This window comes from Pipistrellus kuhlii, unplaced genomic scaffold (assembly GCF_014108245.1).
Source record: "Pipistrellus kuhlii isolate mPipKuh1 unplaced genomic scaffold, mPipKuh1.p scaffold_m20_p_69, whole genome shotgun sequence".
NCBI lineage: Eukaryota > Metazoa > Chordata > Mammalia > Chiroptera > Vespertilionidae > Pipistrellus > Pipistrellus kuhlii.
In genome coordinates, this window is record NW_023425572.1 from 54,632 (window position 1) to 68,266 (window position 13,635).

The 13,635-nt window shown below is 58.1% G+C and overlaps 1 protein-coding gene across 6 annotated transcripts in view; it reads left to right on the forward strand.

Moving 5' to 3' along the window:
* Window positions 1-13,635, forward strand: part of SHROOM2 (shroom family member 2) — an 81,032-nt gene that overhangs the window by 49,623 nt on the left and 17,774 nt on the right. For 3 of the 6 annotated variants that reach the window (XM_045575197.1, XM_036420482.2, XM_036420481.2), the window contains exons 3-5: window positions 3,141-3,272; window positions 3,546-5,871; window positions 7,960-8,057. In XM_045575197.1, coding sequence (XP_045431153.1) covers window positions 3,141-3,272; window positions 3,546-5,871; window positions 7,960-8,057 — 2,556 coding nt within the window. Of the gene's footprint in view, window positions 1-3,140; window positions 3,273-3,545; window positions 5,872-7,959; window positions 8,058-12,416; window positions 12,471-13,635 lie in introns of those variants that run through there. The other 3 variants (XM_045575196.1, XM_045575198.1, XM_045575199.1) reach the window with 3 other exon arrangements.

Here is a 13,635-nt window from a genome sequence, read left to right on the forward strand (position 1 = left end):
CCTGATTCTCAAAAGAAATGTCAATCGTTGTCCTGTTGATATTTGGCTCTGTTGACTAATGAGTTTGCTGACCACTGGGCTAGATAGTGCTCAGGCCTGGGCCTGCATCTGAATTGCCAGGAGGGCTTGTGCCAGCACACCAGCAGCCCAAGCCCTTGCCCAGGTAATGCCCATGGGACTGGCCAAGGAGTGCCCTAGGAGCCCAGCTTCCCTCTGTGGCCGCTGGGAGCTGCTGAAGGTTTTGGAGTGAGGGGCAGAGCTGGCGAGCGGAGGGGCAGGAGGTGGGTCTGGCAGGAGAAGGGGGGACACACAGACGGGAGGGCTGCCGAGGACCTGGGCTCCCACAGGCTTGGCAGGCCCGAGGGCAGCGGCCAGCTCGGAGCGGGTTCATTTGGGGCCCGTGGGCGGTGCTTCTGTGGCTTTGTTCCACGCATGCCCACATCCCAGTGTCCACCAGGCGTGCCTGGGGCCAAGTCCCTGCCCCCCCCCCCCCCCCCGCACTGATGACCTTGGCCTCACAGCCAACCCGACCTATCCCGTCAGGCCCGCCAAGTTCATGGAGATAAATGCAGACCTTGTTGATTTTGTGAGGCTGTGCCCATTTGTTGCATTTGAAAAGGTTAGAAAAATAATATAGCCCTCTTTCTTTCTTCCTTCCTTCCTTGCTTTTTTTTTTTTTTTTTTTGAGGGGAAGGAGGGAGTTCTGGGTTTTTTTTACATGAATGAACTATTTCATTGAGGCACTTACTCAATTGCTCTTTAAAAACGAATTTTGGTATTTACATCTGTGGGTCTTAACTCTGAGTGACAGCCTAGCATTTTTTATATTTGTTATGTAAACCCTGTCCTTTCGAAACAAAACGCAACACTACCTAGTATATAAAATTATTATTTTTTAAAATATATTTTTATTCCCTTCAGGGAAGAAGGGAGAGGGAGATAGAGAGAAACATCAATGATGAGAGAGAATCATGGATCAGCTGCCTCCTGCATGCCCCCTACTGGGGATTGAGCCTGCAACCCAGGCCTGTGCCCTTGACTGGGAATCAAACCATGACCTCCTGGTTCATGGGTCCATGCTCAACCACTGAGCAACGCCGGCGAGACTAAAATTATTATTTTTTAAATTAACTTTATTGGGGTGACATTGGCCAATAAAATTATATAGGTTTTAAGTATGCAATTCTATGGTACATCATCTGTATATTGTCTTTGCGTCTACCACTCAAAGTCACATTGTCTTCTGGCACCATGTGTTTGACCCACTTAAAGGTAATTTTAAAAGTTGAAGTGAATTTAGATGGATCTTGGTTTTACGGGAGCCTTGTCGTGATGAATGGTTTTATCTGGGGAGCCAGGAAAGCTGGTGTGAATTGTCAGGGCCAGAGCTTTTCAGGAAATTGTGATGATGAAAGGAATGTTCGTGCTGAGTAAAGATGATATTTGGGCACTGGCTGGTGTGGCTCAGTGGATAGAGTGTGGGACTGAGGACTGAAGGGTCCTGAATTCGATTCCGGTCCAGGGCACGTACATCGGTTGCAGGCTCAATCCCTGGCCCTGGGTAAGGTGTGTGCAGGAGGCAACCAATGGACATGTCTCTCTTACATCGATGTTTCTTTCTCTGTCTCCCCCCTCGCCCTTCCGCTCTCTGTAAAAGAGGAAAAATATCCTCTGGAGAGGATTAACAGTAAAATGAAAAAAAAAAAGATCTTACATCTGCTCTTGCTTTCACTCCTGCTGCACAGGCCAGTGTGAGCCAGACCTGAGGGACAGGGACAGAGAATTCCAGGTGGCACTAGGCTCTGTGCCCAGACTTCGCACCCAGCGTCCTCAGGATGGTCACTGAGTGACTGGCACGAGGGTGCTGAGCAGCTTGTCTCTTACCGTCACAGGCGCACCCGCTTCAGGCCACAGGTGCCTGCGGACAAGCAGCCGGAACCTTCTCTGACCCCAAACAGGCTCACTGTGCCCCAGGAAGCTCACAAGCCCGGCAGAAGCACGCCTGTTCCAGGGGACTGTCCCGTTCCCAGTGCCGTGACAACCTCGGTCATATAGCTTGCAGTGTAACCCTTCCCACCGGGTTCACTTGTTTATTCTTTTTATGCATCTTTATTGATGTCAGAGAGGAGGGGAGAGGGAGAGAGAGGGAAACATCAACGACGAGAGAGAATCATGGATCTGCTGCCCCCTATACGTCCCCGACATGGCCCTGACCAGGCATCGAACCATGACCTCCTGGATCATAGGTCAGTGCTCCATTGTCAACCACTAGGCGGGCTGTTTCTTGGTGTGCTATCTTCCAAGAAGGAAGGACACTGGCCCAGTAACCCCTAGTAACCTGCGGCATTCCAGAGTGTGATGTCCCGGGGTGTAAGGCTCCCCTTGCCCCGCCCCCTCTCCCCAGCCTTCCTTGTCTCTCTGCCTCTGTTCAATCAGTCTAGTCCCTTTCCTTCATTAGCTAGCGGTGACGGTCTGGAGATGAAAGAAGTGGACATTGTAGCCCTGAGGAAGCCGCCTGGAACTGCCACTCACAGGGCCAGGGCCTTCCTCATGGGGATCTTGGGAAATGCCATGAGGGACGGTCTTGGTTGACGACCCCTTCCCATGTTTGACACTAGTTCGTAGACAGCTGTCGTCAAGTCCATGCAGCCCATGTTCTGCCTGCCACCCATGTTGTCGGGGTTTAGGTGGTACATGCTTTCTGGTTTTATCTTTAGTATTCTTTATTGTATAATATTCTTTGTTTTTTAAATATAGCTTTATTGATTTCAGAGAGGAAGGGAGAGAGAGAGAGAGAGAGAGAGAGAGAGAGAGAGAGAGAGAGAAACATACATCAATGATGAGAGAGAATCGGGGTTCGGCCGCCTCCTGCACGCCCCACACTGGGGATGGAGCCCACAACCCAGGCCTGTGCCCTGATCGGGAATTGAACTTGACCTCCTGGTTCCTAGGTCGATGCTCAACCACTGCGCCACACTGGCCGGGCATCAAGAGACATTTAAAAAGCGCGCTTGTGCTTAGGGCAGCGGGCAGCACCTGGACACGGTGCTAGGCATCAAGCAGAGGTCGCTGTGGCTTGGTGGCCGCCTCGGCATGACCATGTCCCGTGCGCAGCCCCTGAGTCGTGTGTGCTCTTTCAGGAGGAACGAGCTGAGCTGGAGGCCCCACTCCTGGCACGCCACCAAGTTCTCCGACAGCCACCCCGAGACGCCCACCTGCCAGCTGTCCTCCGCCGGCGCCTGCCCATCTTGGCACGGCCACCACCACACCAGGTAGGCGCGCTGCCCGCACGATGGGGGATGACTCCTCCCTTGAGTTGGAATGATTTGTGTCCCTGATGAGCCAAGGCCGTGGACGCACCCATGTTCGGCTGCCTCCTGCACACCCCTCATTGGGGATCAAGCCCACAACCCGGGCATGTGCGCTGACAGGGAATCAAACCCTGACCTCCTGGTTCATAGGTTGACACTCAACCCCTGAGCCACGCCGGCCGGGTCTGCGGTGACAATTGTAACGCAAGCTCTCCCTCTCTTCTTGCCTCACAGCGCCTCCTCCCAGGACCTGTCCGGTGCGTGGGAGCCGTCGAGCCTGCAGCGCACCTCGGACCACTTCAGCTCCCTGGGCAGCGTAGACAGCCTGGACCAGCCCTCCCAGCCCTCCCCTTCCCCCTCCGGCCGCCTCTCGGCCGCTAAGTCCAGCGGCAGCATCGATCACCTGGGCGGCCCGAGCAAGCGGGACTCGGCGTACGGCTCGTTCTGCACCAGCTCCAGCACACCCGACCACACCCTGCCTAAGGCTGATGCCTCGTCCACAGACAACATCCTCTACAAGGTGGGCCTGTGGGAGGCGTCGCGGCCCAGCGGCCGGGGGGATCCCCAGGGCCTAGAGGAGAGGCCCGGCTGCGTCCCCTCCAGGGGCCCCCGGGACAGCAGCAGGAGCCCCCGGCCCGAGGATGCACCGGAGCCCAAGCTGGCCCCGTCGGGGAGGTCCAGCTTTGGGCCCATCTGGCACGTTCCCGATAAGAAGAGGGCACCTCCTTCCCCCCCGCCGCCGCCGCCCCCTCTGCGCAGTGACAGCTTCGCCGCCACCAAGAGCCACGAGAAGGCCCAGGGCCCTCCGTGCCCTGAGGCGGCCACCGCGCAGCACTTTCCGGGCCGGAGCCGGGCTCAGAGCCAGGGCGACTGGAGGGCAGAGCCCCCCGATCCGCAGCGGAAGCCAGCCCGCCCCGGTGAGCGGAGGCGGCCCGAGAGCTCGGGCTGTGCTGCCGGCAGCCCCCTGGATTGCGGGTGGCCGTCCAGCCACGGCGCCCCCAGCCGGCTGCACTCCTCTCTGTCCAGCACCGACGTGCGCTTCCCGCCGTCCGCCTATGCATGCCAGCACCCACGCCAGAGCAGTGACGAGAGTCCCTTCCTCCGCGAGGGCCCCAGGGCCACCGTGGTGCCCAGGGGGCAGCCGCGTGGCATCGTCACCCACAGCTTCCAGGACGCCAGCTCCGCCCTGGCCAGGCAGCCTGGTGCCGCTGAGCGCAAGGGGGACAGCGCGGGGCAGAGCCACCACCGCTCCGCGGCCACCAGACAGGGCCCCCCGGGGGGCGCCCAGGCGGCTCAGCCCCGGGAAGGCTGCTGGCGCTGCGACTCGCCCCTGGGGCCCCATGCTTGTCCTGCCACACACTCAGCAGGCCAGAGGCCACGCTGTCACCCCCCTCTCCACCAGGAGGCCCTGGATGCCCCTGAGGGGGACCCAGGAGACAGAGGGTCAGAGGAGCCGCAGAGAGCCCGCCACGGCGACAGAGTGCAGAGAGTCTCGGATGGGGAGAGCGGCCGGATCTCCGCCCGCGGGACGCCCCTGCTGCACTCGCTGGCCCGGGAGGGGCCCCGGCCCGAGGCCGGCCCGGAGGGCGGCAGGGACAGGCCGGCGCCCTTCGATGCCCAGGTGGGCAAAGCCACCCGGAGGAGCGACCGCTTCTCCACCACCCTCCGCAACGAGATCCAGCTGCGGCGCGCGCGGCTGCAGAAGAGCAAGAGCTCCATGGCGCTGGCGGCGCCCGAGGCCGGCGGGGAGGCCGGCGGCTGGCGGGGGGCACTGGGGGGACCAGCTGCGGGGGCCCCACTGCTGGGCACCTACAAGGACCACCTGAAGGAGGCCCAGGCCCGCGTCCTGCGGGCCACGTCTTTTAAGCGCCGCGACTTGGATCCCGGCCCGGCCGGTCCCCGGGAACCCAGGGCCGGGGACCCCCACCCAGATCCCGATGCTGCCTCCCAGGGCGCGGGCCCGGCCAGGCCGCCCGCATCCGGAGGGGGCCCGGCCCACGTGGCCCGCATCGGGGGCCGGAAACGGTTCACGGTGGAGCAGAAGCTGAAGTCATACTCGGAGCCGGAGAAGATGAACGAGGTGGGGCTCTCAGGGCCTCCCTGCCCCCGCCCGCACCCCGACGACACAGTGGGGACGTTCGCCGACAGGTGGAAGTTCTTTGAGGAGACCAGCAGGCTGGTTCCGCAGAGGCCCAGGTCCAGGCAGGCGCTCCCCGGGGTCGCGAAGGAGAAGCCGGACAGGCTGCGGGCCGCGCGCCCCGGGGACCCGGGCGCCGAGCCCCCGCCCCAGGGCAGGGCCCACACCACCTCCTTTGGAGAAAACGCCGAAGGTCCCAGGAAAGCGGGCAGGACGGGGACATCGGAGCCGCCACAGAGGCTTGGGACCTTTGCAGAGTATCAGGCCTCTTGGAGGAAACAGAGCAAAGGCCCAGAGGCCAGGGGCTCGGGGAGGTACCACTCGGCCGACGACATCCTGGACGTGGGCCTGGACCAACAGGAGAGGCTGCAGTATGTTCACGAGAGGTCACGGTCATCGCCCTCCACAGACCTTTACAAACAGGTGAGCGTACACGTGGGCAAGCTCACGGTCACCCCACCGCTGTCTTTTATTTATTTTCTAAAGTTTTTATTTTTATTTTTATTGAATTCAGAGAGGAAGGGAGAGGGGGAGAGAGAATTATCAATCTGCTGCCTCCGGCACGCTCCCCACTGGGAATCGAACCTGCAACCCGGGCAAGTGCCCTGACTGGGAAGCATACTGTGACCTCCTTCCTGATTGATAGGTCAATGCTCAACCGCTGAGCCACGCTGGCCAGGCTTGGCCACTATCTAAAGGACCTATAAGGTACCCCCAGATATAACGGGCAGCACCAGCATGACTTGTGCCCACTCAGTGCAGCATTCATAGCGCTGTGTGAGAGGGACCTGGACAACCTCCGCTTTTCACGGCGCTTTTAGGTGTCCTGATTCACCCCCAGCGGGGTTCCCCACCCTCTCTGGCTGCAGCTGTCTCCCCCTCTCTCAGTAGCTTGTCTCTGCCTTGGTTACGAGCAAAGAACTTGAGGGACTGTAGAGGATGGCAAGCTGTCCTCCGAAATGAAGAGAGGCTTTCAAACATGGATGGCATTTAATCATTTAATGTTGTTAGTGTCTGTTCTTCTTAGTATTTCCCCCAAATCTCTTTAAAGATTGCTCTCGGGCACATGTAATGAAAAAGCCACGCAGCCCTGATCAGTGAGGCTCGGCTGGTTGAGCATCGTCCCGTGCACCAGAACGATGGCTGGTTCGATTCCTGGTCAGGGCACATGCCCAGTCTGTGGGTTCAGTCCCCGGTTGGGGTGCAAACAGGCAATCAATCTGTTTCTCTATCACCTCTCTCTCGCTCGCTCGCTCGCTCTCTCTCTCTCCCTCCCTCCCTCCCTCCCTTCTTCCCTCCCTCCCTCTCTCTCTTTCTCTCTTCCTCTCTCTTGCTCTACCTCTAAAATCAATAAAAACATTTATTTAAAAAAGGCACTGCAACATGATGCTATTGCCCTTTCTTTTAAGGTAAGAGTTTTGATGGTCAAAGTTGAGGTAAGTTTCTAGCAAACAGCGTATTTGTGTCCATGCTTCGACACCAATAGTTTCTCTCCCTCTCTCTCTGCTTTTCTCGCCTCTTAAACCTGCACTTGTGTTTGTCCAGGTACATATTTCCTGCAGCACCAGGTGCAGCTTCTTTTTAAAAGGACCAGCAGTAAAGCCTGGCTGGTGTGGCTCAGTGGTTGAGTGTCGACCTATGAACCAAGAGGTCGCAGTTTAATTCTGGGTCAGGGCACATGCCCACATTGTGGGCTTGATCCCCAGTAGGAGACGTGCAGGAGGCAGCCAATCGATGATTCTTTCTTATCATGGCTGTTTCTATTTCTCTCTCCCTCTTCTTGCTTCTCTGAAATCAATAAAAATATATTTTAAAAAAGAGAACTGCAGTAGGATATCGCACAGCATTCAGGGTGTGTGTGTGGAGAGCCTGAGTTCTGGAAGGCCAGGAGTGTGTGTTTCTGCCCTGGAGGTGCCCTGGCCCGCAGCCCACGCAGCGTGACCCGTGAGGAGTCCCTGCCGCTCAGTCAGGAGACAAGCATCCCACAGGCTGGCGAGTCCTGGGCTCGAGGCTTCGCCCAGTGAGCAGGACCAGCCGGTTGGGGGTTTTGGCCAGTGTATCCTTGTGTAGGAGTTCTGCTCCCTTTCCAGGACCGCGATGGATGTGGGTCTGATGTGTGTGTGTGTTTTTTTGTTTTTTTAAAAATATTTATATTGATTTCAGAGAGGAAGGGAAAGGGAGAGAGAGAAACATCAATGATGAGAATCACTGATTGGCTGCCTCCTACATGCCCCACTGGGGATGGAGCCTGCAACCAGGGCATGTGCCCTGGACCGGAATTGAACCTGGGACCCTTCAGTCTGTAGGCTGACACTCTGTCCACTGAGCCACACCGGCCAGGGCAGTCTGCTGGGGTTTTGGCGCAGGTCTGCAGAGGGCGAGCTCCAGCCCACGGCTGGCCAGCGTGGGGCCCAGCCCGCAGACCCGTGGGGCGCGCCCAGGCGCGGGCTGGCAATAGGGGTGTCTGGGAGAAGGCGGCGATGACTCGTCTCTCTGTGCTGCCCGTGGCAGGAGGCGCCCGTGGAGCCGAGGCAACAAGCGGAGGACCCTGGCGAGCACAGAGAACATCCCTCCGCAGTCCCAGTTGAGGACGGGGGTCCCGCCCCGAGGTAGGCAAACTTGGGGAGCTGTGACTAAGAAGGCTTCGGGGGTGGGTTTCTTTATGGGGTGAACGCCTGGTTGAACAGGGTCGGCAGCTGGGTTTGGCCAAACCTGAAGGGGCTGCTAACTGGGCTGCTGCCTTTCCCCAGAATGCACCTGGGTACCCGGTGCCCACCACCTCTCCATTCCCAGCCATGCTTTCCTCTCCAGGCTGGGCTTTAAGCCATGTTTTATGCCCGGCTGGTGTGGCTCAGTGGGTGAGCATCAACCCATGAGCCAAGAGGTCATGGTATATATGAGGTTGGGTAGTATGCGGGGTCTCAGGAATCCACCGGGGTCTTGGAACATATACCTCATGGGTAAGTGCGTGCAAATTTGATGTCAGTTAAAAAAAAATCTCAGTCCATACTGGGAATCCACAAGGAAAAATTTTTTGTTTTCTTTGTTTATTTATTTTACTTTTTTAAAAAAATGTTTTTACGTGAGAGAGAGAGAGAGAGAGATTGTTGTGAGAGGGAAACATCCTATGCACCCTAACCAGGGACCATACTCACCACCCAGGCATGTATCCTGACTGGGAATCGAACCGGTGACCTTTTGGTGCCCAGCATGCCACTCAACCAACTGAGCCGCAGGGGCCCGGCCTATTTTTAAAAAACATTTTGTTTTATTCAAAATGAGGCCATGCGTCCCTCCGGGGGTAATCATCCGCAGGCAGGTCTGAGAAGGCAGCTGTGGCCCAGAGGCTGACAGACGGGAGGTCTGTACGCTGCCTTTGGGGCGCTGTCCCCGCTCTGTGGCCGCGGCCGTCTGGCCGGAGCACGGGTGCAGCCAGAGCCTGCCACCCAGCCGGCGGTGCCCGGTGACACCTCACCGAGCAGGCTTGCGCCCTGGGTTTGGTCCAGGGTGGTGGGTACGGTCCATGGGGCGGTCCAGACATTTCCAAAGAGGCTTCTTTCGGGATTCTCTTGCAATTGGAAATGCACTCCTCTTGTGAGCGGGACATGATGTGTCTCCTCTGGTGGCTGGCTTAGCGAGCTGTGTCGTCCACTCGAGCGGCCGTGCCTCTAGGGCGCGAAGGTGCAGGAGAGCGCAGGATGCCGGGAGATGAGGGTGCGGGTGGAGAGACCCTGGGAACCCGAGGGTGGGCATGGCCCTCAGTTCAGGAGAAGTGACTTGGGGAAGGTTCGAGGCTTCCCGAGGCTGCGGGAGAGGCTGGCAGGAGGAGTTCTCCGGAATGTGTGCGCCTGGGGTGTTCGTTTGGTTTCGTTCCTTTATTTGTGGAATTGTTCATGGGCACAAATGCCCTGTGCCAATTACAGGCAGATTGGTATGCGGTTTGTTAGAAGCATTTCCAGCGTAAAGTCTTAAGCTTTGAAATGCACAAGCTGTGAAAAGGTCTGAGCGTCTTATAGGCCCTGCTGAGTATGGCTCACTCTAAGAACAAAAAAGTGGTTTGTCTTCAGAAAGACCTCAGCGGGTCTCCTTAACAGCATTCCTCCAGCACCACCAGCACCCGGGGCTGGGATTCCCATACGCTTCTGTAGCGGCAGCAGCCAGGGCCTCGAGGAACGGCTGTCTTTATTATTATTATTATTATTATTATTATTATTATTATTACTAGTGGCCCGGTGCATGAAATTCGTGTGGGAGGGGGGTTTCCCTCAGCCCGGCCTGCACCCTCTCCAATATCGGACCCCTTGGGGGAATGTCCGATGGCCGGCTTAGGTCTGATTCCTAAACTGGCAGTCAGACATCCCTCTCACAATCCTGGACCATTGACTCCTAATCGCTTGCCTGCCTGCCTGATCGCCCCTAACCATTCTGCCTGCTCATCCCCAACTGCACCCCCCTGCCAGGATGCTTGCCCCCAACCGCCCCTCGCTGGCCTGATCACCCCAAACTGCCCTCCCCTCCTGGCTGGATCACCCCTAACTCTCCCCATCCTGCCAACCTGATTGCCCCCAGCAGCCCCCCGCCCCCATTGGCCTGGTCACACCCAACTACTCCCCACTGCTGGCCTGCTCACCCCCAACTCCCCTCCCCTCCTGTCCTGATTGCCCCTGGCCGCCTTCACCTCAGCCCCGCCACTGCCACCATGGTTTGGGCTTTGTCTAGAATAGGGGTGTCGAACTCAATCAGAGAAGGGGCCAAAATCTAAAATCCAGCCTAAATCGCGGGCCGAATGGTTTACTGAACAGTCATAAACTGTCATTGTGATGGAAACGCAGCGGAGTGCAGTGATGACAGCGCGGTGCGGGCCACATTGCAAGGCCTGGCGGGACGGATTTGGCCCGCGGGCCTTGTGTTTGACACATGTGGACTCTAGAAGGACGTCTGGAAGGACTCCCGGAAGGTCTCCTGGTCTAATTAGCATATTCCCCTTTTATTAGTATAGGTTATTATTATTATTTAAAATATATATTTTTATTGATTTCATAGAGGGAAAGGAGAGGAAGAGAAAGAGAGAAACATCAATGATGAGAGAGAACCATGGATTGTCTGCCTCCTGCACGCACAACACTGGGGATCGAGCCTGCAAACCGGGCATATGCCCTTGACCGGGAATCACCCCATGGTCTCCTGGTTCGTAGGTGGATGCTCAACCACTGAGCCACGCCGGGCTGGCACGGAATGGCTGAGTCTTAGGCAGGAGCCTGGGGTGTCTTGTGCCAATAAGTGAGGCCATGCTGACGGGAAGGAAGGATAGAAGGGAGGGAAGGAGGGAGGGGGGGGCAGCAGGAAGAATGTGGGCTTGGCATCAAGGACAGGCTGAAATCATCATTGTATCAGGCCTAAGCTTGCTAATAACTCACCCCTGGCTGGTGGGAGGTCCTAGCAGCCTTCCCTGCAGGCTTATGTAACTGCTTCATGGGTGTGATGGGAATGCCTCTGCACTCGCTGGAGATCAGGCGGGACTGAGAACCAGGGAACAGTCACTCCCACCGACACAGCGGCGACACCGCAGAGCAGCGTCTCACTGGTCATGAGAGGGAGCCACAGTCATGGCTGTGGGCTTAGAAGGGGCTGGCAGAGCAGGTTGAAAAGAGAAAGTCCTCCCTGAGGGTGAAGTGCAGACCTGGGAAGGGGCTGTTAGGGACTGGGGGGAGGGGCACTTCCTGGGGGAGGGGCGAGGCCCTGGCATCTCAGCCGCATGGGGAGGGGAGAGAGGGGGAGGGGGACTGTGAATACAGATCATTGTGAGGTGACAGATGGGCTAGCCGGGTCAGCCTGCCACCTCTTTGTCTGTGTCCCTCAATGCCTGGCCACAGTGAGACTCCCAGGAGCACTTGGCTAGCTGCAGGGTGGATTCCATTCCTAAAGAGTGCATACACGCAGCTGTGAATCTGCTTAAAAAAAAAAAAATTGAATCCTTTATTGTCGAAGGTATTACATATGTCTCCTTTTTCCCCGTTGACCTCTCCCCGGCTGCCCCCCTCCCCAGCACATGTCCCTGCCCCCCTGCTGTCTGTGCCCATTGGTTATGCTTATTGCTTATATGCATGCATACAAGTCCTGTGGTTGATCTCCCCTCCCCCCCCCCCCCAAACCCACTTTTGAATGCTTTAAACCTCATGGTTCCAGCGGACTTGATTGGGGTGTGGAGTTGAACTGGGTCCCTCACACATTATGTGATCATCTGGCTTCGTGAACAGAGAAAGCATGTAAAATTCATGCCGTCAGGGAGGGACTGGAGAGCATCATGCTAAGTGAAATAAGTTCATCAGAGAGAGACAAGCATCCCGTGATCTCACTCATGTGTGGAATCTAATGAACAAAATAAACTGGGGAGCAAAACAGATCCAGAGACACAGAAGCATGGAACAGAGTGCAAATCTCTCTCAGAAAGATGTGTGTGGGGGAGGAGGGGGAGGGAGATTAACCAAAGACTTGTATGCAAATATGCACGGCATGGCCTGTGGACACAGACTCCAGGTTGGTGAAGGCCGGGGGGGGGGGGGGGGGGGGGGGGGGTAGGGGGAGGCTGGAGGGGATCAATGTGGGAAAAGGAGGACATAGGGAATACTTTCAGCCATAAAGATGTAAAATAAAATAAGATTCATGCAGTCAGCTTTTCTCTGTTCCCTCCTTTAAATTAGCAAAAGGATGCCAGCCAGGCTTTGGGGTTGAAGCGTAGGAGTCCTGGGAACTCCCCCTGGGGTCAGGAGCTGCCGGTATAGTGACTGATGGGCAAGGGCGCCTGAGTCACGGAGGTGCGAGGAGCCTGCGTGGACTTGTCCGTCACGAGGGAGGGGAGGCAGCAGCGCAGGCAGGCGCCGTGGGAGCAGACTGGCCGCCGTGGGGAGCAGGCAGGCCAGGCTCCGGGCTGCAGGCGGTGCGGCGGGAGGTGCGGGGGGCCGGGGACCGGGGGCCGGGACCTTGAAGGCAGCTGGGCACCTGATGCAGCAGGCGGAGGCCCGGGTAAGAGTCCCATCGCGTGTCCCTCGGCGTCCCCCGCCACCACCGGTGCGGTGCGCCGGGCTGGGGGCTCCCAGCGCCTCTTTGTTCTCGGGCTGGCAGAGCCGCTTGTGGCTGGGGCAGTGCGGGAGGTCTGCACGCGTTCTCCTCGCTCATTGTTCCGCCGGAGGCTGTGGGATCCCGCACGGCGGGGGCACAGGCTCAGCACGCGTGCGCGCGGTGCCGCCTGCGCCTGGAGACCCGCGGCTGGGGCCGTGCGGGCGGTGCGGACGGCTGTGCAGCAGGCTCCCGCGGTCCTCCCTTGATCCTCCCGCGGTCCTCCGCTCTGCTCTGCGGGGTGCCGGGCCTTGCTAACCTTCCCTGCGGAGGGTCCCGGAGCTGGCGCCAGCGGGTGGGGGCTGGTCTTTCTGCCTCCGCCTCCCCCTTCCCAAAGGCGTGAGAAGCCAGCGCAGGGTGACCAGGCGCTGGAGGCGGATGCGGAAGGAAATGGTGAGTCAGCCCATCCACATGGGAAGAAGGTGATGCGAGCAGGTGTGCATGCTTGGTCATGAAAACGGTAAACACTCGCCCTGCCTCTGCGGGAAGAACGTGCGTGGGAAACGGAGCTGAGCACCCTCCAGCCTTGGGTCTGCTCTCCTCGGGGTGATGGGGACACTTTAGAGGTGCGTTTCTCTGCGGGCTTTACTGACCGGTGGGTGGTTGCGTGTGTGTGCGTGCCTGTGTGTGTGTGTGTGTGTGTGTGTGTGTGTGTGTATGTGTGTGTGTTGCCTTCTGCAGCCCGCTAGGAGAAATAGATCACCATCAGTTTTGGCCACGCTTCCAAAGGATGCAGTGTCTTTGCGCTCCTTGCAGCTGCTTTTGTGTGTGTGTGTGTGCGGGGAGGGTGCTGTGTGTGCGGGGAGGGTGCTGTGTGTGCGGGGAGGGTGCTATGTGTGTGTGTGTGTGGGGAGGGTGCTGTGTGTGTGTGTGTGTGTGTGTGTGTGTGTGCGGGGAGGGTGCTGTGTGTGCGGGGAGGGTACTGTGTGTGCGGGGAGGGTGCTGTCTGTGCGGGGAGGGTGCTATGTGTGTGGGGAGGGTGCTGTGTGTGCGGGGAGGGTGCTGTGTGCGCGGGGAGGGTGCTGTGTGTGCGGGGAGGGTGCTGTCTGTGCGGGGAGGGTGCTGTCTGTG